Source organism: Martes martes, assembly GCF_963455335.1.
Source record: "Martes martes genome assembly, chromosome: 7".
NCBI classification, from domain to species: domain Eukaryota; kingdom Metazoa; phylum Chordata; class Mammalia; order Carnivora; family Mustelidae; genus Martes; species Martes martes.
The window spans coordinates 111,513,362-111,540,641 of NC_137894.1; the positions used below are offsets into that span (position 1 = coordinate 111,513,362).

The 27,280-nt window shown below is 33.9% G+C and overlaps 1 protein-coding gene across 4 annotated transcripts in view; it reads left to right on the forward strand.

The window, feature by feature from the left end:
• GPHN (gephyrin) overlaps nt 1–27,280 on the forward strand; it is a 661,506-nt gene that overhangs the window by 563,804 nt on the left and 70,422 nt on the right. For all 4 annotated transcript variants that reach the window (XM_080807346.1, XM_080807348.1, XM_080807345.1 and 1 more), the window contains 4 exons: nt 8,395–8,487; nt 18,706–18,761; nt 24,595–24,714; nt 26,253–26,311. In XM_080807346.1, coding sequence (XP_080663472.1) covers nt 8,395–8,487; nt 18,706–18,761; nt 24,595–24,714; nt 26,253–26,311 — 328 coding nt within the window. The remainder of the gene's footprint in view (nt 1–8,394; nt 8,488–18,705; nt 18,762–24,594; nt 24,715–26,252; nt 26,312–27,280) is intronic.

Sequence of the window (27,280 nt, forward strand, 5' to 3'; positions counted from 1 at the left end):
TACTTACAAAGCCTCTTTGTGTGGGGGAGTTTTTTTTATAATTACATAATTGAGTAAAATTAACTCACATAAGAATCAGACTTATAACATTGGCCTAATTATTCCTCTGTTGCAAGCAAGTAGACTAATCTTCCTATTTCATACTTTCTTCTATGCATACCATCGTATATTTCCATATATATATCCTCTTTTCTTAAATAAAGCATATTATATCTCACTTTAAGCAATTTTGATAGAAAATAACTCATATTTATTTGTCTATTTTTGAAAGATTTTATTTATTCGAGAGAGTGAGAGTGAGACAGATCACAGAGGAAGAGGGGGAAGACACTTGCTGCTGAGTAGAGAGCCTGATGTGGGGCTTGACGCTCAACCAACTGAGCCACCCAGGCACCCCCAAAATAACTCATATTTAACCAAAAAACCTTAGAAAGAATTTTAATATAATTTTAAAATTAGTTTACACAGCTTTTATTGAATATATCTGAGGATAAAACAAGATACAGTCTTTAAATATGATTCTTAGTTTTCCATTCTTTTTGGATACCTCATTATCTTTTCACATTTTAAATATACATGCTTTATTTGCATAATTTATTTAGCAGTCTTTTTTTTTCAGTATCTATTTTGAAGTGCCATAGTCTATATTGATACCATTCAGTCAGGATTCAGAATATAGGTAATGGGAAAATGTTTCAGTTAAAATGGAACAAAAAGAGAAAAATTTTTAAAAGGAAGCCTCAAAATACTTGATTCCTATAGTGATCAAAATATTAAAGAAAGCTGTCAGGTTTTTAGAAGTGATAACTCATTTCTGTCTATTCTTAATTAATGTTATATTAGTAGAATTATGAAAATTCATGTAAGTATACAAGATTTTCCAAAGTATGGGGAAGAAAATTAGTACAAATGAAAACAAAACTTAAGTGGCAGTAAAAGATTTGCCATTACCAGCAAGAGAATTGTCAGGAATAAAACATGATAATAGCTTCTTTTTTTTTTTTTTTAAGTTTGAATTGATTAACTTCTGCATTAGAGTATCCAGTGTGCCATAGTTACCTTTTTTTTTTTTTTTAAGATTTTATTTGTTTATTTGACAGAGAGAGAACACAAGCAGGGAGAGTAGGAGAGGGAGAAGCAGGCTTCCTGCCTAGCAGGGAGTCCAATGTGGGGCTTGATCCCAGAACTCTGGGATCATGACCCGAGCTGAAGCCACCCAGGCGCCCCAGTAGCTACCTTTTTGACTGTTTTGTCAAGTAAAGATTTTTCTCCTGCCAGGATGTTAGCTTACCCCAAACAGTATGGGCTATGCACCAGGGAAAACCAAATACTCTTTATTTTAATTGTGAGACAAAAGAATAGGAAGAAAGTCAGATCAACATGCTTTTTGTAATATATCTGAAAATGTATAAGAATAGAATAGATTTGCAATAATTTTTAAAACTTTAATTCAGTTTTTCTGAAAACGTAACTTATTTAAATGGTTAAAAATCTTATATTTCTGTTTCTAGAAATTCCTTTTCTACAGAATCCTGATATTCTTGGTTAACTTGCTAAAAGAAAAAAAATCATCTATTAACATTTTGGTTACCATTTGGAAACAACATTGAGTGAGTCAGTGATACTATTGCAGCCTTGAAACTACAATGCCTTGCTAATTTCATTACTTTGATTTTAGCCATATGGAGATAAGCCACTAGTAATTTTTCAAGTCAGTGTCGTAATTGGTACTTTGGTTATTTCTTCTTGCAGGAAATATGTAGGAGCTTTATTTTATTTTTTTATTTCTATTTTTTTAAGTTCAATTAGCCAACATATAGTACATCATTAGTTTTTGATATAGTGTTCAGTGATTCATTAGTTGTATGTAACAAATTGAGGGCTACAGAAGATGGGGGTAGGGGGATGGAGTAAATGGATGATGGGTATTAAGGAAGAGCTTGATTTTATCATGTTTTTTTTTCTTTTTATAAAATACTTTTGCATATTACCTCTTCCCTTTCTTGTAATAACCATTGTAATATCCTAATGTAGAACCAATGTTGAAAAAGTTAGGAATTATTTTTCGGATACTAGGATATGTAGTTCAGAATTACGGAAATCAGATTTAAAAAAAATTTTTTTTTCCTGTGGAGCTTTTGACAATTTATAGGACAGTGATTAAGAAATTACCAATAAAGAAAACTTTAAATTATTCAAACTATAGAAAGAACATTTTGTCTATATGTTTTTTGTACAAATCCTGGCCCCTTGGACTTAAATGTTACCTGCTTATCAATGACACCCTATTTATTTGACCTGAGGCAAGGTTTCAGTCAGTAAGTACTAAAAGAAGTGAGCACTTAAGCTCAATTGAAATGTTTTCTATGACCTTAAAAACATTTTATATATTTTTTAAAACTACTTCCCCTAAAGAATTTTTCATTTTAGTTAAGTTAAATGCTTTCTACAGTTACACAGTTATTATTTTTAAGGCTTGCTATATTATATATAGAAATGAATATATGTAACAGATGCAGGTTATAGATAGTCAGTAATAAAATAGACATCATGAAACCACAATGCAACTTAAGAATTAGTTTATTACCAATTGCATCACATCTTTTTATATTGCTAAATCATGACAGTCGTTTCTGGTATTCATAAGACTTTATTCCAAATTCTATAACTTTGCATAAAGCTTATTTTTATTTTATGACATAGGAACCATTATGTAATGCTTGCCCTTACTCATCACACTGACAGGTAACGAGCATCCCTAGATGGAAAAATACAAATACACCACATAATGCCACTTTGAACAAGCTATATATTTTGAAAGCATAGGGAGTTTTATTGTGCTGTCCCATAACTACGATTTCTGGAGTAACTAGAGAGTAATTAATGTACTTGTTTTCATCAAAGAAATACTCACCTCTCAATCATTCACTCTTTTTCAATTTATACATCTGAAACTTTCATAAGTGAAGACTGTAATGCATAAATGAGAACTATAATGTTGTCTAGTCTTTCAAATATACAATGAAGATGTGGAGAATAAATTGTATTAGGATAGGCGTGAGGGCATCCACCATGTTAAATATTTAGTGTCTTTACATAATCATGAAGTTTTCTGTAAATATGCTATACTTCGTTTTACAGCTTTTTGTTTTGTTTTGTTTTAGTGCAGGAACAACCCAAATCTGCATCATCTTTTAACAAAGCACTCTGCCACTGTCTTCTTGCAGCATAAGTGAGCATACTACACAAAACAGTATAAATTATCAACCAGTCTTTTCCATTTCTTTCCTCTTATTACCTCTTGAGATCACATAATTGTATATATGGACAAGGGTCCCCAATGATACTCATCCCTACATTTAAGATTTTTGATCCCCACAGAATCTAGAAATATGCATTTATTATTATCTTCATCAAATTTAATACATCCTTTATTATATAGAACTTAGAGAATACTATGTGTGGGAAAGGATAGAACAGAATGGACATGACCTCCTCAGATTCTGAAAGCAGGACCATAGTTCATGGTACACCACCTAACTAGCTAATTACATATATTATTAAATTTATATTAATAAACATAATTAAATGTGAAGTAGTTCTTTCTTTCTGGGTGAAATGTTTTATATTTCTTTCCATGATATTTGAAGGCCAATAAAAAACAGATGATATATATGTGCTACAAATAATGACTTTTCTTGGTTCTTCTAAATATAGTTATATGTCGAAATGAGATAGATATTCTCATTTTTAATCTGTTGTCTTTGTTCTTTATTGAGATATAACTCATATGCTATATAATTCACCCATTTAAAGTGTATATTTAAGGGTTTTCAGTATATTCACAGTATGTACAACCATCACCACAGTCAATTTTAGAACATTGTCATCACTCAAAAGAAACCTTATCTTCACTAGCTGTCATCCTCTCCTATCTCCTCCAACCCCCATCCAGCCCTAAGTAGCTACCAATGTACTTTCTACTATAGATTTACCTATTCTGAACAGTGCATATAATGGGATCATATATGTGGTCTTTTGTGACTGGGTTCTTCTACTTAGCATAATATTTTCAAGATCCATTCATGTTGTAGCATGTATCAGTACCTCATTCCTTTTTTTATTGCAGTAAAAACCACATTAACATAAAATTTACTGCCTTAACTATTATTAATTGTGTAATTCTGTGACATTAAATACATTCACACTGCCGTGAAACATATCTCCATAACTTTTTCATAATGGATACGTGAAACTCTACACCTATTAAACAACTCCCCTTTTCCCCCTCATCCCAGCCTCTGGTGACCACCATTCTGCTTCCTGTTGCTAAGAATTTGACTACTTTAGATAACTCATATAAGTGGAATTATGCAGCATTTGTCTTTTTGTGGCTGGTTCATTTTCCTTAGCATAATGTCTTCAAGGTCCATGCATGTTGTATCATGTGACAGCATATAAATACATACACCACATTTTGTTTATCCATTGATCTGTTGATGAACAGACTTGACTATTGGCTTGACTATTATGAATAGTGTTACTATGGACATGGGTGTGAAAATATCTCTTTGAGATCTGCTTTCAATTCTTTTGGATACAAACTCAGAAGCAGAATTGATGGAACATATGGTATTTCTATTTTTAATTTTTTGAGGGAACTTCTTATGATTTTCCATGGTGGTTGCACTATCTTACAGTCCTACCAAGAGTGTACAGGGTTCCAATTTCTCCACATTCTCCTCAACACTTGTGATTTTCTGGGTTTTTTTTATAGTAACCTATTAGTAACCATCCTAATAGTTATGAAGTGATATCTCGTGGTTTTGATTTGCATTTCCCTAATGATTAATGATGTTGAGTATCTTCTCATATGTTGTTGACTATTTGTATATCATTTTTGGAGAAACATCTGTTCAGATTTTTTGCCCAATTGTAATTGAATTATTTGATCTTTTTGTTATTGAGCTATAGAAGCTCTTTGTATATTCAGGACATTAACTGTTTATCAGATATATGATTTGCAACTATATTCTCCCATTCCATAGATTGCCTTTTCACTCTGTTGATTGTGTTGTCTAATGCACAGCTTTTTTTTTTCTATATAATCTTTTTTCGGTCTTTTATTTAATTCCAGTATAGTTAACATACAACTTAGAGTGTTGTATTTTTTCAAGGGTACAACATAGTGATTCACTCAGTGCTCATCATAAGTGTACTCTTTAATCCCCATCACCTATTTCCCCCATCCCTCCACCCACCTCCCCTCTAGTAACCTTCAGTTTGTCCTCTATAGTTAAGAGTCTGTTTCTTGGTATGTATCTCCCTCTTTGTTTGTTTTGTTTCTTAAATTCCACATGTGAGTGAAATCATATGATATTTATCTTTTTCTGACTGACTTATTTTGCTTAGCACTATACTCTCTGGCTCTATCCATGTTGTTGAAAATGGAAAGATTTCATTCTTTCCAAGGCTGAATGATATTCCATTGTGTATATATATCTATATATACATATATACATATATATACATACATATATATACATATATACATATATATATTTATACACACACACATACATATTTTCTTTATCCGTTCATCTGTCAGTAGACACAGGCTGCTTGCATAATTTGGCTATTGTAAATAATGCCATGTATCATTACATATCCCTTTCAATTAGTGATTTTATATTTTGAGGGTAAATACCCAGTAGTGATGCATAAAGGTTTTTGAGTATGATGTGGTCCTATTTGTCTATGTTTGCTTTAGTTGCCTGTGCCTTTGGTGTCATACTCAGGAAATCATTACCAAAACCAAAAAACAGACTCTTAACTATAGAGAACAAACTAGATGGCTACCAGAAGGAGGTGGTTGGGGGGATGGGTGAAGTAGGTGAAGGGAGATTAAGAAGTACACTTGTTGCAATAAGCGTTGTTGATGTATGGAAGTATTGAATCAGTATATTGTACACCTGAAACTAGTATTACACTGTATGTTAACTAACTGGAATTGAAATAAAAACTTTAAAAAACAACTGAGGCCCACTTACATCATTGGGAGAAGTATTTCATCATAAAATCAGAAATTACTCAAAAAAATAAAGAAAATATTTTATCTATTAATCACTGTTACAAAAAAAATCATTGCCAAATCCAATGTCATAAAGTTTTCCTGTATCATTTCTTCTAAGAATGTTATACTTTTAGATTTTATATTTAGTTCTTTAATCCATTTTGAGTTAATTTTTATTAACTCAAAAAGTATAAGGTAAGGGTCCCACTTCATTCTTTTGCATGTGAATATCCAGTTTTCCCAATAGCAACACCATTTGTTGAAAAGACTGTCCTATTTGCACTGAAGATCATTTGACCATATTATACACAAAAGTTTATTTCTGAACCCTCTATTCTATTCCATTTGTATTAGTTAGGGTTCTCCAAAGAAACAGAATACACACACACACACACACACACACATACATAATGTAAATATATATATGTATATGATTATATAAAAATGATGAGATTTATTGTGAGAAATTGGCTCCCATGATTATGCTGAAGACCCAGGAAAACCAGTTATTTTGTACCTGGAAATTTATACTTCTTAATTTCCTTGTGCTACCTTTGATTATTAACTATTACTATTAATGAGCTATTCAGAATCCCAGCAAAGCCATTCTCTTAGGATCCGAGCTAGGGTAGAGTTTACATTTTCATGAACCACCCCTAGCCAGATTGGTTCCAGGCAAGGAGCCACCTAGGGAGGTTTACTGTGATCCTGGGCAAATGCCATGGGGCTCACCATCAGGGACTACCTTAGAGCTTCAGGTTCATTGGCAGTTAATATTATATAAGTGAATCCAAACTAGACTCTGGTTTCACTACTTCCTTGGTCTTACTAAATATCAGTCCATAGCTCCAGGACAGCTCCAGAATAGCTATAACCTTCTAGGAATATCTGAAGCTAGAATCTGCTAAGAAGTTCTCCCTTCCAATTCAGCTATCACCTCCCTAAAAGGAAAGAGTATCACTGTCACTGTGGATCAGAGTACAAAATTAAAAATCTCTCTACACTTACTTCTAGGTCCTGGATCTGGAAATCAGAGGCCTTAAGAGGCAAGAAGGACAAAGCCAAAAACAAAAACAAACAAACAAAAAAAGACACTCATCTAGCTCTGGAAACAATGGAGTTTTCTAATTATATGAACATCTCCTGTAAATCAAGTCCTGTATTACTTAATGTCTTTGGAGACAAACTCGATTTTTTTTTCCTTCCCCTCTTCTTCCTTCTCCATCTCCTATTTATTATTATTTTGCCTCTTTGAAATAATAATAATAATATAGTAAAGACAGATTCTGGCTAAAAGATTTAAGGGATTGGTCATGACTCTTGAAACTCTTACTCTTGTTGGCACTAGTTCAAACTCCTAAGCTCTAGCTGAAAACAGTTATTATCCAGAGTAGTTTGAATAGTCATTTCACAAGACAGATTACTGACCCTCTGCTTATTTGTAATCACTATTTTTTTTAGGCTAATAAAGCCAAAATCAAATGCTAAAATTCCTTTACTTTTCTTAAGAAAAAAAACCTTTTTTAATATAAAATGATATTTTATCATTATAAAAACTTGGAAATTTTCAGAAAAGTATACCGAAGAGAATAAAAAGCGTACATAAAAAGCATACATAATTCTAACACACTAAAATAACAAATGCTTTATATTTTCATGAATGCCCTTATCTTTTTCTATTCACGTGTACACATCTATCTTAACGTAGTAACAATTATACACTACATGTGCAGTTCTGTATGTTTTTTAAATATGTGTCATAAGAATTTTCCTGGTCAATGAATATTCTTCATAAGCATTAATTTAACCTGCAGAATATCTTATCATAAAGATAGATCATTATCTACTTAAATTTCTGTATTATTGATCTTTTTATTTCTTTACTTTTCCCATTAATGTAAACAACTAAAACATGTGCGTAAAGTTTTATCTGTTTTCTTAGGATAGCTTTCTAGAAATGAAATTACTGAATCAACAAATATGAAGATGTTCAAGAATTAGCTTTTAAAAGAAAGTCATATTTGGGTTGTTAAAGAATTAAGGACACAACAAATTAAACGTATCTTTGATGACTGTGTAGCTGCTCATATTCAAATAATCTCTGTGAGCATAACTGTTAATTGACTGAATCTAATCTTTCATTTCAGACTTAAGGATACATTTCTTCCTTCTGTCTCCAGCTCCTTGGGATAGAAATCAGGAGGTCTGACTGAGCGCATATATTAGCCTTGTCAGACAGGCATTTACCCACCTTGTTTATGACTGCCTGTTTAACCCATTGCTCTCAGAATCGATGTTTTTCTTATTTTCTCTTTTTTCAGATGGAATGGGGCGAGTCCTTGCTCAAGATGTATATGCAAAAGACAACCTACCCCCCTTTCCAGCATCAGTAAAAGATGGCTATGCTGTTCGAGGTAAATATCTTGGGATTTTTTTGAGGATCATCACACTCACACTGTGTGTGTGTGTGGTTTTTTTTCCTTCAGATTTTTGGCTCTGTCTAGGCACCCAATGAGTTATACATTTTTTTCCTGCTTGGTTTTCAAGATAATTTTATTCACACATAACAATCTGGACTAAAACTTTTCAGTGAAAGTACTGTTGTTACTTGAAAAATGTTTGTTGACAAATAAATATGTAGAAATTGATAGAAACACGGTATGATAATTTATTCTTTTGACCTCTACACATACCAGGTAGCAGACAGTCTTGGTCTGGAAGTTTTCCATGTTTTCTAGTTGAAAACATCTATGTAGTCCAAGAAAGAAGAGCAGATTCCCAACACAGGGATCATTTAGGGTGGGCTTTTCTTCTGTTTTAAACTCAACATCAATAAGGGCTACATAAAAAGCAAGCACAAGGGAAACCTCTAATTCCCTGGAAGAGCTGAATTTCAAAGCTCTGAAACCTCAAATGGTACCAGCAGCTTGTACCTTTGTGGAGTTCCCTGAGATTGCATAAAGGTTAAAAGCAGATACTAAATAGCAATTACCTGCTTAAAGTTTAATTTAAGAACCCAAAATGAAAATGCAATGGAATTATTTAGAAACTATTATTGATTATTAACTTGGGGCTGATATCATTGAAGAATTATCTAAAAACATTTCACAGCTTATCAGAGCTGTTAAGGCCAGTTCCTTTTTAATGGTTCTTTAGGGAGTCTCTTACTTATTTGTTGTTTTTATTCTACATAGCCATTAAAATAATTTCATTTTTATAATTAAATATATTCATTAGTCTCCTCCATATTTCATCACTATTTCTTAGCAGTATCTTTTTGTGTTGGAGGCTATAAGCAAACAGTTATGGTTATGGTTATGGTTATGGGCTTTGAAAACAAAGTAAGAGTGATCTGGGTCCCAGTACCAGTTTGATCTTTATAACTATGAGCATTAAGTATACATTACTTAAGCTTTTTGAGCTTCAGTTGTCTCATTTGTAAAATGATGATAATTATAACAATACTTACCCCAACAATTTGTTGTGAGGATTGACTGAGACCCTAGAAAGCCTTAGTAAAGTATCTGGCACCAAAAGCAAGCACTCAATAATTGTTTTATAAAATGTTTGATAATGGTAACTATTACTATCACTATCATTATTATAAACACATTTCCTTAGACCATCTCTGAAAAAGAGGTTAATATTTATCTGAATTGTTACTCTCCTGTTCTATGTAAATAAAATGTTGGAGAGATTAATTCCTACTAGTGTATTCTTTCTCAGGGATACTATCTTGGATGCACCTCATTCAGCTTTATTTCAGTAAATTAGAGTATTTCTGAAAACATCAGTAACAAATTCCTGGTGGGTCTTATGATTTTTTTCTTCCAAATTTATTCTACCTATGGTGCTTATTTTAATGAATATTGTCCAGAAAGAAAATTATTTCAGTCTCCTGATAGCCTCATTGGTGCCTCTTATTTCTTGTTCTTCAACTAAAATGTGAGTTCTGTTTTGAACTTATAATTGGTAGCCATATAGGATTACTATAAAATGAAAAAGATTCTTAATTCCAGAGCAGAATAGACAACTTTAGCAAGTGAACTACCAAAGGGAAAAGAAAGTCTATTTTTTACATTCTTGGTAATATAAAGAAGGAGAAAGTGAGAAAATAAATTATTTGAGGCAGAATTATTCTCAAACAGAATGTTGTCCTGTGATTTTTGCATGAGATAGCAGCATCTCAATAAAAAGAAACTATTGTCTTAGCTTTTCTAGTTGCCAAAAAAGAGTGACTAGCCTACATGAGCCTTGAAAGAGCCTTTCTGCTACCATGGAATCTACCAAAGAAATTTTATATAAAATTATCATCTGGTATCTTATTTATTCTTTTGTTTTAAAACAGTGGTGTTTTCAGCTATTTCACACACACACACATACACACACACCAATTAAAAACATCTAACATGTCACAATATAAAACGTTCAGGAGATTATTATGTAACTTGTTCACAGTATTTCTTTCCTGTGAAGTGTTGCTACCTCCAAGATACAGAATATATAACAGAGACATAATACATAACAGATAACCATTGTGGATATGGTTAAATCTCAAAAGTGGGAATATTTGCTGTGTCTGTATATACATACCAACATCATAATTAAGGCAGCAAAAGCTATTAGAACAAAGAGGCATGGTCCCAGTCTTTTCTGTGTTAGAACACCTCAGGTAGTGTTTGGTAAAGAATATCCTTGAGGCTATTGTTGTGGCTCTCCACCACTACTTCGTGTACCTTCTTCTCTCCACCCCTGTCTTCCTTTACTCCCATTCCTTTCTCCCCACTCCCTTTATTCTCCCTTTTTTCTTCTCCTCTGCCTTTGCCGTAGGCCTTCCAGTAATAACCAGTGGCATCTGTGAGCATTGCTAACCCTGTAGGTGTAAAGAGGTTCCTAACTTGCTCTGGATCACTAAGCATTAGCCAGTATCCTTCAGAAACATGTGGCATAAAACCCCAAACCAGTTGGAGGATCACTTGCTTTAAGGTATGTGGGTTGAAGAAAAATCAAGACAGTAAAAAATGACTGAGCAAATAAGAAATAGGAATGGCTTTTAAAAAAGAAAGAAAGAAAGAAAAAATAGAGTTTAAAGAAGGCAGAAATCAAGTGATGACAATATAATAGGAAGACCTGTAACCTAATAAACCTAAAACTGCATTCAGAATGGAGTGATTTTTTTTTTTTTTTAAGAGATAAGGAGACATTTATTTTGGGTGCTGGCAGCTGGGGAAGGTGACAGGCTCAAGTCTTAACAATTGACCTCTCCCAAGGATGAAATGAATTTGAAAGATAGAAAATGAAAGTAGCATGTTACCCCTTAATTAAGATCAATACAATATTTTTATTAATATTTTTGAAGAGTTATATCCCTTTGCACTGATTAAGCTAACCATCTTGATGCATTTCCACCTTCCCCTACAAATGTGGATGCCTATTATCTCACAATTTCTTCATAGATGTTAATAAGGGCAAAAGTACCTCACATCCCAAATTCAGCTTTCTTGAAACTTTTCAATTCGAAAGGCTTATGCCTTCAAAAATTGTTTTACAGAGATGATTTAGAAAGAGGGAAAAGTCTGAACAAGCCACTAATTATTTTGAGAACCACGTGTAACAATTCTGGAAGAATAGAAGACAAATCCTTGCCACTGGGTTAAAGTAAATTTTAATTTTTTTCTTTTTTACATTCCGATTGAAATACGTACTTATGAAAAATACAGAAAATTAAAAAGAACATTTAAAATTTACCCATTATATCACTGCCTAACCACTATTAACATTTTGTTGTACTTCCTTCCAGTGGGTTAAACTGCGTACTAAAATTCAGTATCACCTCTGATTTAGAGCTTTTGTTCTTTCACAAAACCCATGTCCTAGGGTTTCTGTTTCTTCCACACAAATCCCAGGCCACAGCTGGTTTTCCATTTGATAACCTATTGCCTTCCACTATAGTTCACTGTGGATAAAGAAGAGGACCTTATGATGTGGGAATATTACTCAAGTGAGCAGAGAGTACATGAATTAATTAATTTTGGTCAATTCCAAAAAGCTTAAAGTACTGTGTTTAAGGAAATAGTATCTCTTTCCCCAATATTACCAATAAATGGGCAATTTTTTCCTGGAAGATGATGGTAAAGAATATAAAATGCTTTCTCACTCACCTGTCCTACTCTTAACTTCCTGCTTTCCATAAGAAAAAGCCACAGATTTAAAATTCCAAACTCACCTGTTTTAATTCCTTAGTATAATTGCAGCAACTATTAATCTTGCTGTGCTAATCTTATCACCTGCTCTTGCCCCACCCAACACTTTCTATAATCTTAATTTCAGTATACACACAAATACTATTACCCTGTTGGCCTATTATCTAGTCTTACTTTGGTTCCGTAATCAATTCTTAATTCCTTTGCCTGATTCTTCTGTCACAGATATTTCCTAGGACCTCTGAAAGTTATGCTTTCTCTATAGCCTCAGTTTATTCAGTCCTACCATAGAAATGTTGAAACTCTTTATTATTGAAAATCATAATAACTACAAGGTGTTTCAAGAGGCTCAAAGGGAGTTCCCATATGGCTGGAAAATGAAAATGAAGGATAGCTCTATGGCAAAGGGCTCAGGGAAGATAATTTCTATACATTGCCACAATAAATAGTTATCTAATGGTATCCATTCAAAAATGATATAATCTTTAAATAAACAGGTGAAGAAGACTAAAGTGTTTCCTGGAGATTAAAAAAAGAAGAAGAAGGTAGAAGTGGGAGCAACTTCAGGGTCTAGCATTAAGCATTATGAATCAGCTATAGAATACACTTGCTGCATTATACAATTTGGTTTATATTGGTTTTATCACTCCCTTCAATTTAAATTCTACAATTACAAAGAAGAAAAGAAAACTCATTAAGAGAAATTTGTAAATGTGGGGGGTGGGGGTTCTAAGCCTCTTCAGTAATCCCTGGAATCCGTCCGTGTTTTCTAATGACATACTGTGGCTTACTTAATTTATTTCTTTCCAAGCTTTAGATTCATGTGCAGCATACCTCCACTTCTGCTCTTCCCACCCAAGTTTGTAGAATTCATCTTGAAAATGGCAACTTTTCTTTTACTTGTCTCTTTAATAGATATTTAAAAATAAATATCAGCTAGTTAGATACATCATTATTTTTCTGTCTTTTTAAAAATATGAGCCTTGGTGATAATGTAAAATCAGGATTTCTGTTGTAGTTCACTAATTTTTTTACTCATTTTTCTTTAAGTCTGAATTTGTCTATTTTCAGTTCAATCTTAGAGTGTTCTGCTCCTTAGAAAGGGTAGTTCATTAACCAGCACCATCAACATCAGCTTGTTAGAAATGTAGAACCTCAAGCTCTCTCCCAGACCTACTGGATCAGAATCTGTATTTTAACAAGATCTCCAGGTGATTTATATGCACATTAAGGGTTGAGAAATACTGTTATAAAGGAAATGATAAAAACAACTTCTCTCTTGCTACCAGGAGCCTTCTATAATGTGGTTTGACTGAGCCTTCTTTAGCTAGCAGTATAGAAACATGTTTCCCAGATAGAAATTTTCAGGGCAAGGTAAAGAACATAGTGTAAGTGAGCACATATTCTCTCTCCAGTCAGTGCACCTTCCCTGCTTCTTAGAATCATTTAAGGGCTTTTTCAGATATTGGCCTTCTTTTTTTTTTTAAGATTTTATTTATTTATTTGACAGAGAGAGATCACAAGTAGGCAGAGAGAGAGGAAGGGAAGCAGGCTCCCCACTGAGCAGAGAGCCCAATGCGGGGCTTGATCCCAGGACCCTGGGATCATGACCTGAGCCAAAGGCAGAGGCTGTAACCCACTGAGCCACCCAGGTGCCCCAGATATTGGCCTTCTTGACATTATAGCAGGCTTGCCCCCAAATGATCTACAGCCACTCATTATTCAGTGACATTTATTTGGAGCATTTGTGTGCAATATTGATATAAGACATTTTGAGTCTAGGTATATTTGCATGTGTGGGGGAACAGGAGACAGGAAGAAAGTTGAAGAACAGAGGGTTTCAAAAAAGAAATAAAGGAAGTGATCCCTATCTCTGAGGAGCTCATAATCTAGCTGAAGAAATAAAAGCATTCACCTTTTTTAAATTATTCAAGAAAACTTAGAAAACACAATATTAATATGTACAAATCAGTTTACAAACTTCCCACCTAAGTATTATGGAAATGCTAAATTCATTTCATTATTCTTTTAACAAATATTTACTGAAAATCAATGATGAGCTAGGCACTATGCAGACAGAAAGCAACATAATCCAAGTTATATAAAATTAACCAGAGCAGTCTTTCTAAATATTCTAAAGAAGGTCAATGCTGACTCACATTTGAAAACTATATACATAGACCAGCAGGAAATGGAAGGTATTCAAAATACAGTATTCTGTGTTGAAAAATATTAAATTACTCATTTATGCATGCATCCTTCTAAATAGATTCGTAGACACCATACTCATTCATTTATTGAACATTTCTAATACTTCACATACTGAAATTTTATTGAATACCTGTTGTGCAGCAAGTGCTATAGATTCTCCTGGGACAAATAAGCAAATAATTGCAAATAATTAGAAAGCCATGATTAGAGTTATTTAGGAAATACACCAGGGAAGCAAAAGAGCAAGTAGCTAACTCTTGAGAAAGGAGTCAGATAAGACTTCAGAGAAAAGGTGACACTTGAGCTGAGTCTTAAAAGCTAAGAAGTCCTTAATCAGAAGGCACAGATAAGAAAAGGACACTCCAAACAATGGAAGTAGCATATATTATGGAACTGAAATATGAGTCATCTTGGTACTCTCTACAGTTCTAGAAATTGAGAGTGGCTGGGACATAAGATATAAGGAGGATATGAACCAGAGGCCTTTGCACAAAGGTGAAGACCTTTAGATGGAGCATTTCCATTTCATATTTCTCTTTCTTCCTCCCTCCCTCTCTCTTCTTTCTCTCTCACACACCACTTCTGCCTACTTAACTTTTATTCATCCTTCATATTCAAACCAGAAATCCTTTGGTCAAGATGGCTTTCCCAGGGGTGCTTGGGTGGCTCAGTGGGTTAAGCCTCTGCCTTCAGCTCAGGTCATGATCTCAGGGTCCTGGGATCGAGTCCCGCATCAGGCTCTCTGCTAGGCAGGGAGCCTGCTTCCTCCTCTCTCTCTTCCTGCCTCTCTGCCTACTTGTGACCTCTCTCTGTCAAATAAATAAAATCTTTAAAAAAAAAAAAAAAGATGGCTTTCCCTTACCTTCCAGTATACTTCAGGCATTTTCACTGTATGCTCTCATAAAACTATATTTCCTTCCTATAGAATGGTTTTCTTTATTTGCATGTATATATTCATTAATGTGATTATTTGATTAATATCTGTCTCTTCCACTACATCAGTGGCTTTAACCTCACCCACAAGACACACATTAAATACACTATACACACATATAATATACATAACATATACAATATATAAATTGTGCATATGCACACATATATAAACAAAAATAAGTTTCATGAAACAATATTCATCCTTGCCATGTGTGATAAAATATATTTCTATTCATTCTCATTTTAAAAACTGTTTACAAGTTTACTTTAAAACCCACCTCCATATTTGCTCCAGAGCTTGAAAAACATCGCAGCAAGTTGGCATTACATTAGAATAGAAACCACGTCTGCTGGTTTTACTCCACTCTGTCCCAGCACCTAGAATGACACCTAGGACATAGAACACTGTATAGAAATTTAGTGAATGAATGAGAGGAATAAAAAGCTTTGAAAGATACTATTTTTAAAGTATTATCCCAACTTTTATCGACAAGAAAACTGAAGTTTAGAGAAAGTCTTAATAATTTGCTGAGGCAAGGGAAACAAAAGCAAAAATGAATTATTGGGACCTCATCAGGATAAAAAGCTTTTGCAAGAAAAGGAAACACTCAACAAAACTAAAAAGCAACCTACAGAATGGGAGAAGATAGTTGCAAATGACATATCAGATAAAGGGCTAGTATCCAAGATCTATAAAGAACTTACCAAACTCAACACCCAAAAAAACAAAAAATCCAACCAAGAAATGGGCAGAAGACATGAACAGACATTTCTCCAATGAAAACATCCAAATGACCAACAGACACATTAAAAAAATGCCCAACATCACTTGGCATCAGGGAAATACAAATCAAAATCACAAGGAGATACCACTTTACACCAGTCAGAATCACTAAAATTAACAAGTCAGGAAACAACAGATGGTGGCGAAGATGTGGAGAAAGGAGGAACCCTCTTACACTGTTGATGGGAATGCAAGCTGGTACACACACTCTGGAAAACAGTATGGAGGTTCTTCAAAGGTTAAAAATAGAGCTACCCTATGACCCACGAATTGCACTACTAGGTATTTATCCAAAGGATAGAAACACAGTGATTCAAAGGGGCACATGAACCTAATGCTTATAGCAGCAATGTCCATAATAGCCAGAATATAGAAAGAGCCCAGATGTCCATCATCCATGAATGGACAAAGAAGGTGTAGAATATTACTCAGCTATCAAAACCAATGAAATCTTGCCATTTTCAAGAACATGGATGGAGCTAGAGAGTATAATGCTCAGCGAAATAAATCAGTCAGAAAAAGACAAATACCATATGATTTCACTCATATATGGATTTTAAGAAAAAATGGATGAACATAGGAGAAGGAAAGGAAAATAAAATATGATGAAAACAGAGAAGGAGGCAAACCATAAGAGACTCTAAACTATAGGAAACAAACCAGGGAATGCTGGAGGAGAGGTGGATTGTGGATGAGGGAATTAGGTAATGGGCATTAAGAAGGGTACTTGAGGTAATGAGCACTGGGTGTTATATACAACTGATGAATCACTAAATTCTACCCCTGAAATGAATAGTAAGTGTATGTTAACTAAATTGAATGTAAATTTTTAAAAAATGAAAAAAAAAATCTTGCTGAAGGTTCTGAGGCTACTAATAGGCAGAACCAGGATTCAGATTCAGCTCTGTTTTACTTTAAAACCCTACTAATTTCCTCTCATCCAAGAAGTAAAAGAGAAATGTCTAGGTTGCTTATGAGAGGTGGCAAGCTGGTAATATCTCTAGTAGAGAAAATAATTTAAAATTACTTTATTCACAAGATATAGTTAGTGTTTGAATTCTGAAAGATAATTGACTTTTTAATTTTCTACAATAAGAACATCAAAATTCACTTTAAGATACTATAAAAATAAATAGAAAGATAGATGAAATAAGATAAATAAAATGTTGATAATTGTGGAAGCAATGATTCTGTCTGTTTTATGTCTATTTTAAATTGCTCTTTTAAAAAAAATAATTTTACGTTTTAAAAACACAAAAACAGCCTAATAAGAATAACATTGGAAGAAAACTATTCTTGTTTTTCAAGTGAGCACTGAAAATATAATAGGATTCCAAAAAACACAAGAAAGCTAAGAGTTTATTAACTAAAATAATGTCTATAAAGCACAAGATACAACATCTAGTACATAGAAGAGACTTAGTGTTAATTTTTTTTCCTTTCTACATCAGGTTAACCAAAGCCATCTGTGCAAAAAAAGTGGCTCATTATAAACAATATTATATATAAGCCTTTAAAAAAACCACGTTGTGGTCACATTTTTAAAAAATGAATTTTGGGTGGCTCAGTCAGTTGAGCATCCAACTCTTGATTTTGGCTCAGGTCATGATCTCAGGATCCAAGGATTGAACCCAGCCTTGGTCTTGGAGCTCAGCACAGAGTCTGCTTGTCCTGCTTCCTCCACTCTTCCCCACCTACCTCCTCCCTCTGCTGATAACCATGCATATGCACATGCTCACTCACTCTCTCACTCTCTCAACAAAATAAATTTTAAGATAAATAAAAATTAAAAATTAATTTCATATGTCCTTTTTAAAAGAAATACTTTTTACTATTTAAAGTATGGTTGCAAATATAATTTATAGAAAGTTGTTAACTTTTCTGTATATATGTACACATACATCACACATATATGCCCATAGAAAAGATAGTATTTATTTAGAAGGATGGGCTAGCAGAAATAGTTCTATTTAAAAAGTACTAGTATATGGGGCTCCTGGGTGCCTCAGTCATTTGAGCTTCTGACCCTTGATTTCAGCTTAGATCGTGATCTCATGTATCATGATCTCATGGGTCATGGGATCAACCTCCCCATTCAGCAGGGAGTCTGCTTGAAAATTCTCACCCTCTGCTTCTCCCTACATTTGCACATGCTCGCTCTCCCTCTCTCTCTCTCTCTTTCTCTCTTATTTAAATAAATAAATCCTTAAAAATTAAAAGTACAAGTATCAAATTGTGGAGCAACAGGAAGACCATCTCCAGTAACACCAAGAAAGAGCATGATTAAATCGCTTCTACTGGTACTTCTGAATGGTGGATACAAAGATCAAACCAGCAATTACAGCACCATTGTCTGGTTGAGGAGCTCAGAAAAGTATTCCATTTTCCTGAAACTTCATCTGATCATTTGAGTCAAATTTTAGAATTCCAACACTAGATCCTTATTCTGTGCCATACGTCCATTTTGATGTTTGTTCTTGGTTCTGTTCGCCTCACAGCTGCTGATGGCCCAGGAGATCGTTTCATCATTGGGGAATCCCAAGCTGGTGAGCAGGTAAGATTCACAGGCTTGAAAGACCCTTAAGATTTCAATTTCATGGACTTTCAGTATCAAATTCTAAGTTTCTACCATCACTGTAATGGAAATTTTAGAGATGGATTAAACAAGTTATCAAAGAGATTAAAGGATGGTTCCCGTGAGAAAGCTGAAAGAATTATTTTTTAACTGAGAGAAATCTGCATCTATTAATATATGGCATGGTATTTTTGGTGTGTCTCACAGATACCCTGCAAGCATTTTCCAGTCCTATGATTAGATGATTCTTTCTTACATAAATATTAATGTTCTAAGTAGACCTATAGTTTCTAGGTCATCTTCTCAGACTTTTCTCCAACCTGTGTTACAAACAGGGAAAATTAGAAACAAATTACTTAACCTCTCTAGCTAATCACTTAGATTAGCTTTTCTCACTAGGGAGCTAGCCAGTGTACAGGTATATACATATATTTCTATTAAGAAATGAAGCACTAATGGAAGTACAGTAGAAGGTCTCTTATTTGATGCTTTTGAGACTAGTAATTGGCCATTTAATTGGAAACAAGTGGAAAATTATATTTTTAAAATTAAGATAAGTTTAATTTAAATTAACATTTGTCAATAAGTTGATGGAAAGCTAATGTTTTTATTTTAATAAGTATCTACTATTTCAATTTCTGTCTGGTCTTTCTTACATAAATCACACCCAAAAGCACATATGTGATTTCCAGTTTTGGTCTTTAAAGTGGAAAAAAATTTAAGGACATTTGCAAAGTATCTAAGTATAGAATCCTTCTAGATTTCTATTATATTTTTATAATTTTTTACAACTACTTCACCCACACCTAATTTGACTGTTTCTTTGGCAAAAAATTTTTTTGAGTTTTTCCAAATGTTTAACTGAATTTTTATAGAAAAAAAAAACCTCTTTTATATATTATATATCATATATCTCATATATCATTAATTTATGTAATATTTAAATTACATAATTTAGTGACAACTACTACTACAAACTGGCACGAACAAGTTTGGGAAGAAAGTCAATTGAACTGTAAAGCCTTACTTTACAATTATACAAGAGTCTAACAGCCTCACTGGGGCACCTGGGTGGCTCAGTTGTTAAGCGTCTGCCTTCAGCTCAGGTCATGATCCCAGGGTCCTGGGATAGAGCCCCGCGCCAGGCTCCCTGCTCAGCAGGAAGCCCGCTTCTTCGTCTCCCACTCCCCCTGCTTTTGTTCCTCTCTTGCTGTCTCTGTCAAAAAAAAAAAAAAAAAAAATCTTTAAAAAGAGTCTAACAGTCTCAAACTTAAGTACATATATATATATATATATAAAACATATATATGTATATAAAACAGTGCTGTATGCATCATTATGTTTAAGAGGAAATAGAGAACATATGTTAATCCAATGAATTTTGAAGGTTGGTTAAAAGAGCTCCTACCTTATCAAATAGAACCAGAAGAAGACCAAGATACTTTTTATCCTCTGCTACTATGGAGCATTCATAAGTATTACATAAAAATAAAGGAGGATATGAATGAATGGATGAATGAATGAATGAATGCATAAATGAATGTGGAGGTTTGAGCAAAATCTATGTCCCATGCCTTTTCTTCCTTGGCTTAGTATGTACTCCCATATGTGCTGAAAATATGGAAAAGTTAAGTAAGTATATAGGAGAAGAATGGTGCCCATGGTGGTGACCCCAGCTACCTCATCACTACATCCAAGCATCGAAGAGAGCAGTGTATAGAGCTCTGAAGCCAAACCTGGCACTATAGTGATTAGATGTTGTACACAGGCTGGTTTAAATCCTCATGACAAAAAGAACAGCTAGGCATGGGTCCCTTTTTTATAAATGTCTTGTATTATGACATCATAATTTACTCAACTTCTCAATATATATTTCACTCAGTGTTGGATGTCTGAAGCATCCATTTGTATTACAAAGCTACAAAGTACCAATTATTCAGGTCTCTGATAGTCAGTTGAGTCTATCTAACATTTATCAAACATACCTACTGTGTGTACCAAGCACTGTGTTGGGTTCTAGGGGTATAAAGTAGATTAAGATATGATTTCTATTCTTAAGGAGTTTACATCTAGTGGAGGTGATAGAATATAACAACTAAGTATAATATATTAAATATTAAACTAATGCTATCAGTCATGTACTGTGGAAGACAATAAGGAGGTTGAGCATTTCATCCTAGGAGGATTAAGAAAATACCATTGGAGCTGGACCTAAGAGGATTTTACAAAAACAGAAATGAGAAAACGACATTCTAGGCCAAGAGAACAGTATAAATCAAGACACAGGTGTTTTTAAAAAATCGCATAGAATGTTTAGGAAACTGCAAATAGTTCATGATAGTCAAAGCCTAGTATAAATAGATAGATAGATAGATATAGGTAACAGGTTAATAAGTGCCTTGTTGTCTTCTTAAACCGTATTTACTAGTTAAGATTTCTGACTGTACTAGAGAACTAGGAACACAAAAAAGGTCATGAAACTTAAAAGTTGCTAATTTCTTGTAAGGTCTATGGGGGAAAAAGATGAAAACTATATAAGAAAATGGGGTTTCTCCTCAATTTATCTGTGATGTCCTTTATAGCCAAGGTATCATACAGACTTTGTAGCAATCACAGAGATCTTACATTAGCCAGATTGCTCACTTATTGGAAGTACATATGCTGGAGAATGAGGTGCCATTGCGTACACTGTGACAGTGATATATAAAATACTTTCTTAGTGTACCGAATACTTGACTTTAAATCATTTATAGTTTGGTCCTATTGATTAGTACTGGACACTGTCAAAGAAAATATTATATGATTAAAAAGTGCTGTCACTGGGCAAATCCAAAAAAAAAAAAAACCTCAACACCTCCGTTAAGGAAAAATCAAGATTTTAACCATTTTAGTTTATATAAAACATATAAGGTATATCAATAAAAATTTTTAAAAATGAGTTACTCTTAAAGAATTGTTACTCTTAATAATCTAAAGGAATTACTTCACATATTCCTAGAGTTTTTAATCTGATTCCATTCAATTGAGGTTTATAAATATCTTTATATATCCAATAATATCTTTTACATTGGATCTCATATAAGTGAGCTGGTAGGAAGTCTTCACCTATCACTTAGATTTACTAATCTTAGAGAGGAGCCACATTTTTTATTTAATAATTACACAAAAACACTTCATAAGAGTTATTTTAAACTAAGAAGTAGAGAAAATTGCAGGTACAACCACAATAAAACTTAGAGTAAATTTACAAAGTATCCATTGAACCTGACTAAATTGAGGCAGGGCTCCAAACTAACACACTTCAGCTTAAGAAGCAGCTGTCCTGAAACTCACTTTAGGATTCACTTTCTGCCTTAGCAAAAAAGGCACTTTCAGCAAAAGAAGGACCTGTTTAGGCCTGTATCAAATATCTTTGTTGCATAGGCTCTGAAGATAGTTTTAGCATTAGTACCTCTACTAAAAATATATACACATATCAAAACGAATGCTTTTCATCAAAAATCACTGCACTGCAAAATGACCATGTACAGTAGATTAAGGGATGTCCCAGACAATGAGTAATATCTAAGTTGAATTTTTTTTTATTTTAATGCATTGGGCCCTAAACTTCTCATATGAAATCCTATGCAGCATCTTGGTAGAAAAATTACATAAAAATGTAACCATTCCAAAACCCTGAATGTCTTTTATTCAAATAGCAGAATATAAGGAAATATAAGATCCATAGCTCAATGTGAGAGCGGATGCCAAGAATCTCTTTTGCCAATAACTATGGGAGAAAAGCAGGGAGAACACTGGAGTTTTAAGCCAAGAAGGATGGAATATTTCATGTAGTTGTGAGCTACTGAGATCATACATGTTCATGCATTCATTATAGAAATATTTATTCATCACCAACTTTGTGCTAGACACATTCTAGGCTTTGGTATGATAAAGTGATAAATATTTCTGGAAAAAGGGTGATTAAGGGGACTATACCCAAGAAATAGGGTTAAGGGAAACCAGCTAAGGGATGTTAAGCACCCAGGTGCTAACAATGACTCTCCACTACCAGCTATCTCTAGGTCTAATGGGACAAAGGGAAAGAGTGGTACCTGGACCTGGGGAGATTCATAGCTATGAGACGGCACCACCCAATAGGAGCTGTGGCCCTCAGTAATAAAGATGACATAGCCATCACCACACTGCAGCCCAGCAGAGAAAGAGCAAGTGGAGTAAAACACTACCTTTCCCTTTCTCTTACTTCTAATCTCTTGTTGACCATCCCCATTAGCTGAACGTAATCAGAAGCCAGAGTAACGGGAACCTAGATGAAATAGTCCATAGAGATCAGCCTTCTGGGTCACAGCACAGAATAGAAAATGAAGATGTGGGGCGCCTGGGTGGCTCAGTGGGTTAAAGCCGCTGCCTTTGGCTCAGGTCATGATCCCAGCGTCCTGGGATCGAGCCCTGCATCGGGCTCTCTGCTCAGCAGGGAGCCTGCTTCCTCCCTTCTCTCTCTGCCTGCCTCTCTGCCTACTTGTGATCTGTCTGTCAAATAAATAAATAAAATCTTTAAAAAAAAAAAAAAGAAAATGAAGATGTTATCGGGAGAGGCAAACTAAAAAACAAATCCTGGTCTTTGTAAGGGCTTGTATTCTAGAATGTAACAATACACTTAACACTGTACCTAGTATAAATTGAAGGGTTTGATAATTTTAGCTATTGGTAATATTGTTTGCAGTAATATTATTGAAAAAAGATTTTTAAGGCTGCTGTAATAAATAAATTTCCTGTTTTGCTTTATACTTCTAATAGAGGGGTATTTTTCCTTAACCATTCCCTAAATTTTTTTGATGTGGTAGAGAATATATAAAATAAATGTACCATCATAACCATTTTTAATGTACAGTTTAGTAATGTTAATATATTCACATTGTTGTGACCTAAGATTTTTAAATACTTAAGAAGATATCTTTGGAAAGATCGCTTTTTTTAATTGGGAAATTAATATTCTCTCAGAATTCTCTTTTAGGAGAAATTTGAAGCATTCCTTTTCCCAACTCTTACCTAAATCATTGGCCTATGAGGCCAAATCAAACCTATCAAATGGATCTTACAGAAATATGCTTTTCTCTATGCTGAGAGAAGTTTGCAGGGCAGGGCCTGGGGTCAGTCTCCTGTACCATCTGTATGAGAGCTCAGATAATGAAAATCTTGGATATAATGTTTAGCAGAAATCATTACAGACACTGGAATCATTTTTTAATTACTTCACTGCATTTTCTAGACTTTCATTATTGAAAGGTGAACTAATATGTTTTGGAAAGATTTTCAAGTGAAATAATTAAATTGATTTTTCTGACTTGCCTTTATTAAATAAAAAAGTTTAGTTAGTAAAGTACTACATTTCTTTAACATCAAAACTTAAGTAAATGACCAATGTGCTAGTTTTTCATAATTGTCTTTCATAAAATCACATTGCATGGCATTTTTTTTTCTTAAAGACACTCAAATCACTTTACATACAAGTATTAAGAAAATTCACATTATTTGAGTGAGACACAATAGTGACAATTGTGACAGTTCTTCAAAAGGAAAACAGGGCACCAAGAAAGACATCTGTCTAGTGGTCATTACCTTAAATCAAGTTAAAGCCTCTTTGGTGTAAATACAACTGTTTGTGGGTAGTTTTTATTACATTGGACCAAAATGAATAAGAGTATAAGATTTTCCTTTTATGGCTTGTTTCTAAAAATATGAAATCTCCTGCAGACTTTTCCTTTGCCACAGCAGAGTAAATCAATTCTTTCTTAAATGTTTGTATTTTCAGCCAACTCAGACAGTAATGCCAGGACAAGTCATGCGGGTTACGACAGGTGCTCCAATCCCCTGCGGTGCTGATGCAGTAGTACAAGTAGAAGATACTGAACTAATCAGGGAATCCGATGATGTATGTCATCACCAGGTTTTACTGCTCTGTTCCTATGGCTGGGTTATAAACTATGCCCATTTTCTGCAGTGTTTATAAGATTAATCCAGTTGGGCTTTTGGGTTTTATTTGTTTGTTTGTTTGGTAATGTTAGGATCTTACATTGTAGTATATGGGTCTCCAGTAAATAGGAATTGCCTTATATTTGAAAATCTTTTTTTACAGGGGATATTTTTATGATCATTACTGTAATTATAATAGAATTTGAACCACAGTTGACCCACGAAATTTCACATGCAAACAAGGAAGGAAACTACCTCAAACAGAACAGCAGAGATAATAACTGTTGACATACCTTATAGCTGAGAAATTTATTCAAGACTAGCTTCTGATAAAATGTGAAAGAGAATTTAACAGAGAAGAAATTAACAAAGAAACTTGGGCAAGTTCTTAAATATTACACTAGGCCAAGCATTTGAACCAAATAGCCCTTCAACTCTGGTTTCCTATAATTCATAAAAATCTTTGCCAGCAAATGACACCCTGGAAAAATTAAATTTATGTCGGTGCCCCCTCTATAGCCTACAGTAAAGGATCCTGGGAATTTTCTTGGTCTAAATGGGCCTTCATCTCACTGAAACTAGTGGCAATTATTGGAACCAGAGGGTCAGCCACCAATAAGAGAATAGTTTCAACTGACATTTTAATGATTAGCTATCTTAATTTGTTTTTTAAAGTAGTTTAAGATATTTTGTATCTTAAAAGCTGGAGCTAAAATAAATAATATTCTTCTGGGCTGGCTGGCTATATAGTAAAATTTGGCATGCTGAGAGACAGCCACTTTTCTTGATCTGGGATTTTCTTTTTAATTACTTTCCCACATGTAAGGCTTATAAAATTCAAATCTTGGCATACATATCACACTGCCTGCTGTTAAAACTATCCAACAGATTTATTGGCATCAGGGAAGCCAGCAAAGCATTGAAATCCAGAACACATGCATCCACCGACTCTGCCAGATGACAAGACACAGTTCCAGTGTCACAATATTATTCACAGCCCATAAATGTAAAATTAATGATCACCATTAATTTACAGAAATCTACTACCAGGAAAACTGTAAGTCCTTCACTGAAATTTCTGCAGATATTTGGGAAACTTGGCATGATTCATGGGAACAGAAGAGACAGGTTATCTCCATCCACATTTGATGTATCTATTAGGGTAGCCATATAGATAGATCTTTTGTTTTTCCTTGAGAATGCTATCTTACAATGTAAGATCTGGTATTTGAATTGATACATTTTTAAAAACATGAAAATTATGAAAAAAGTTTTATGTATTTATAAATGAATGTATTGGCATCAAACCTAGTTTTTCAGGTACCTGTGGTAGAAATTTATCATGTTCAAAATGTGTAGCAAATGGTTCTGTTTCTCTATATTTGTATATATTCTGTACCTATCTGATGATAAATGCATCTGAGTAGCTAAATTGTATTGATCAGAAATTCTGTTAGATTATTCTGTTTGAAATTACATTACTTGCTCTTATTATAGGGCACTGAGGAACTTGAAGTACGAATTCTGGTGCAAGCTCGACCAGGCCAAGATATCAGGTAAATTCATAATGTATAGAATGTATAGCCAACTTTTGTTTCTACATGATCATGAACTCAGGAGAGGATGGCTATGTAAATCCACAGCTCAGTCATTTAGCCGTTAGTGTTCAGGACTTTTAACAAGTAGCAAAATGAATTTTCTTAATTCTACATTTCATGTCTACTCTGCCTACTTTTTTGTAAACATAGTAAAGGTAAATAAAATAGTCAAAAGCAACATGAGAAGGAGTAAAGTCATGAGCCTACTTAATCCGCAATTAATCCTGCTTCTAGATAATCCAGAAATCTAGCCCCACCCCTAGATAATCCAGAATTTGGTATCAACACAGATAATCCCAGATTTGAGTTTTTATGCAATTAGCTGATAGCCCCTCCTCTACTGACTACCAATAGTAGTAGAATAACCTGCTATTCCTTATATACAAAAATGAGACTACTATCTTACCATAAGTAGTGCATAAACTTTAAATTATTTTTCTTACATTGGAATGTGTTTGCCCTAATCCCATCAATACTACATTTGCTCAAATGTCCTTATAACAAAGCTACAATTCTCACATCCCTATGGCAAGAAGCCAAGCTGAGTAGCTTCTGTGGCCATAGACCTGGGCCAGCCTAAATTGTCCGAATAGAAATTATCCCTGTGACTGTAACCTCATTAGTGTTATTCTCCTCACCCCAAAGCTAACATGCTATGGACCTCTTATCATTAGTGCCACTAGATATATTCATATAAATTCTTGCCTTATATCAAAGAAAGTTTGTAGTTGGTATTTTTTTACTGTAATTTAGTACAAAGCAATTTGTAAAATAGTTTTCAAATGTGAAATAACATATTCCTTAGCAAAAATGGAAATCTTATTTCTTTTATTTTGTGATTTAAATTTTTTATTAAAACAGCAAAGAGTTTTTAGAAGCTTTTTATTTTATTATTCTGTTCCTACCTCATCTCTTGACTCTTTTCTC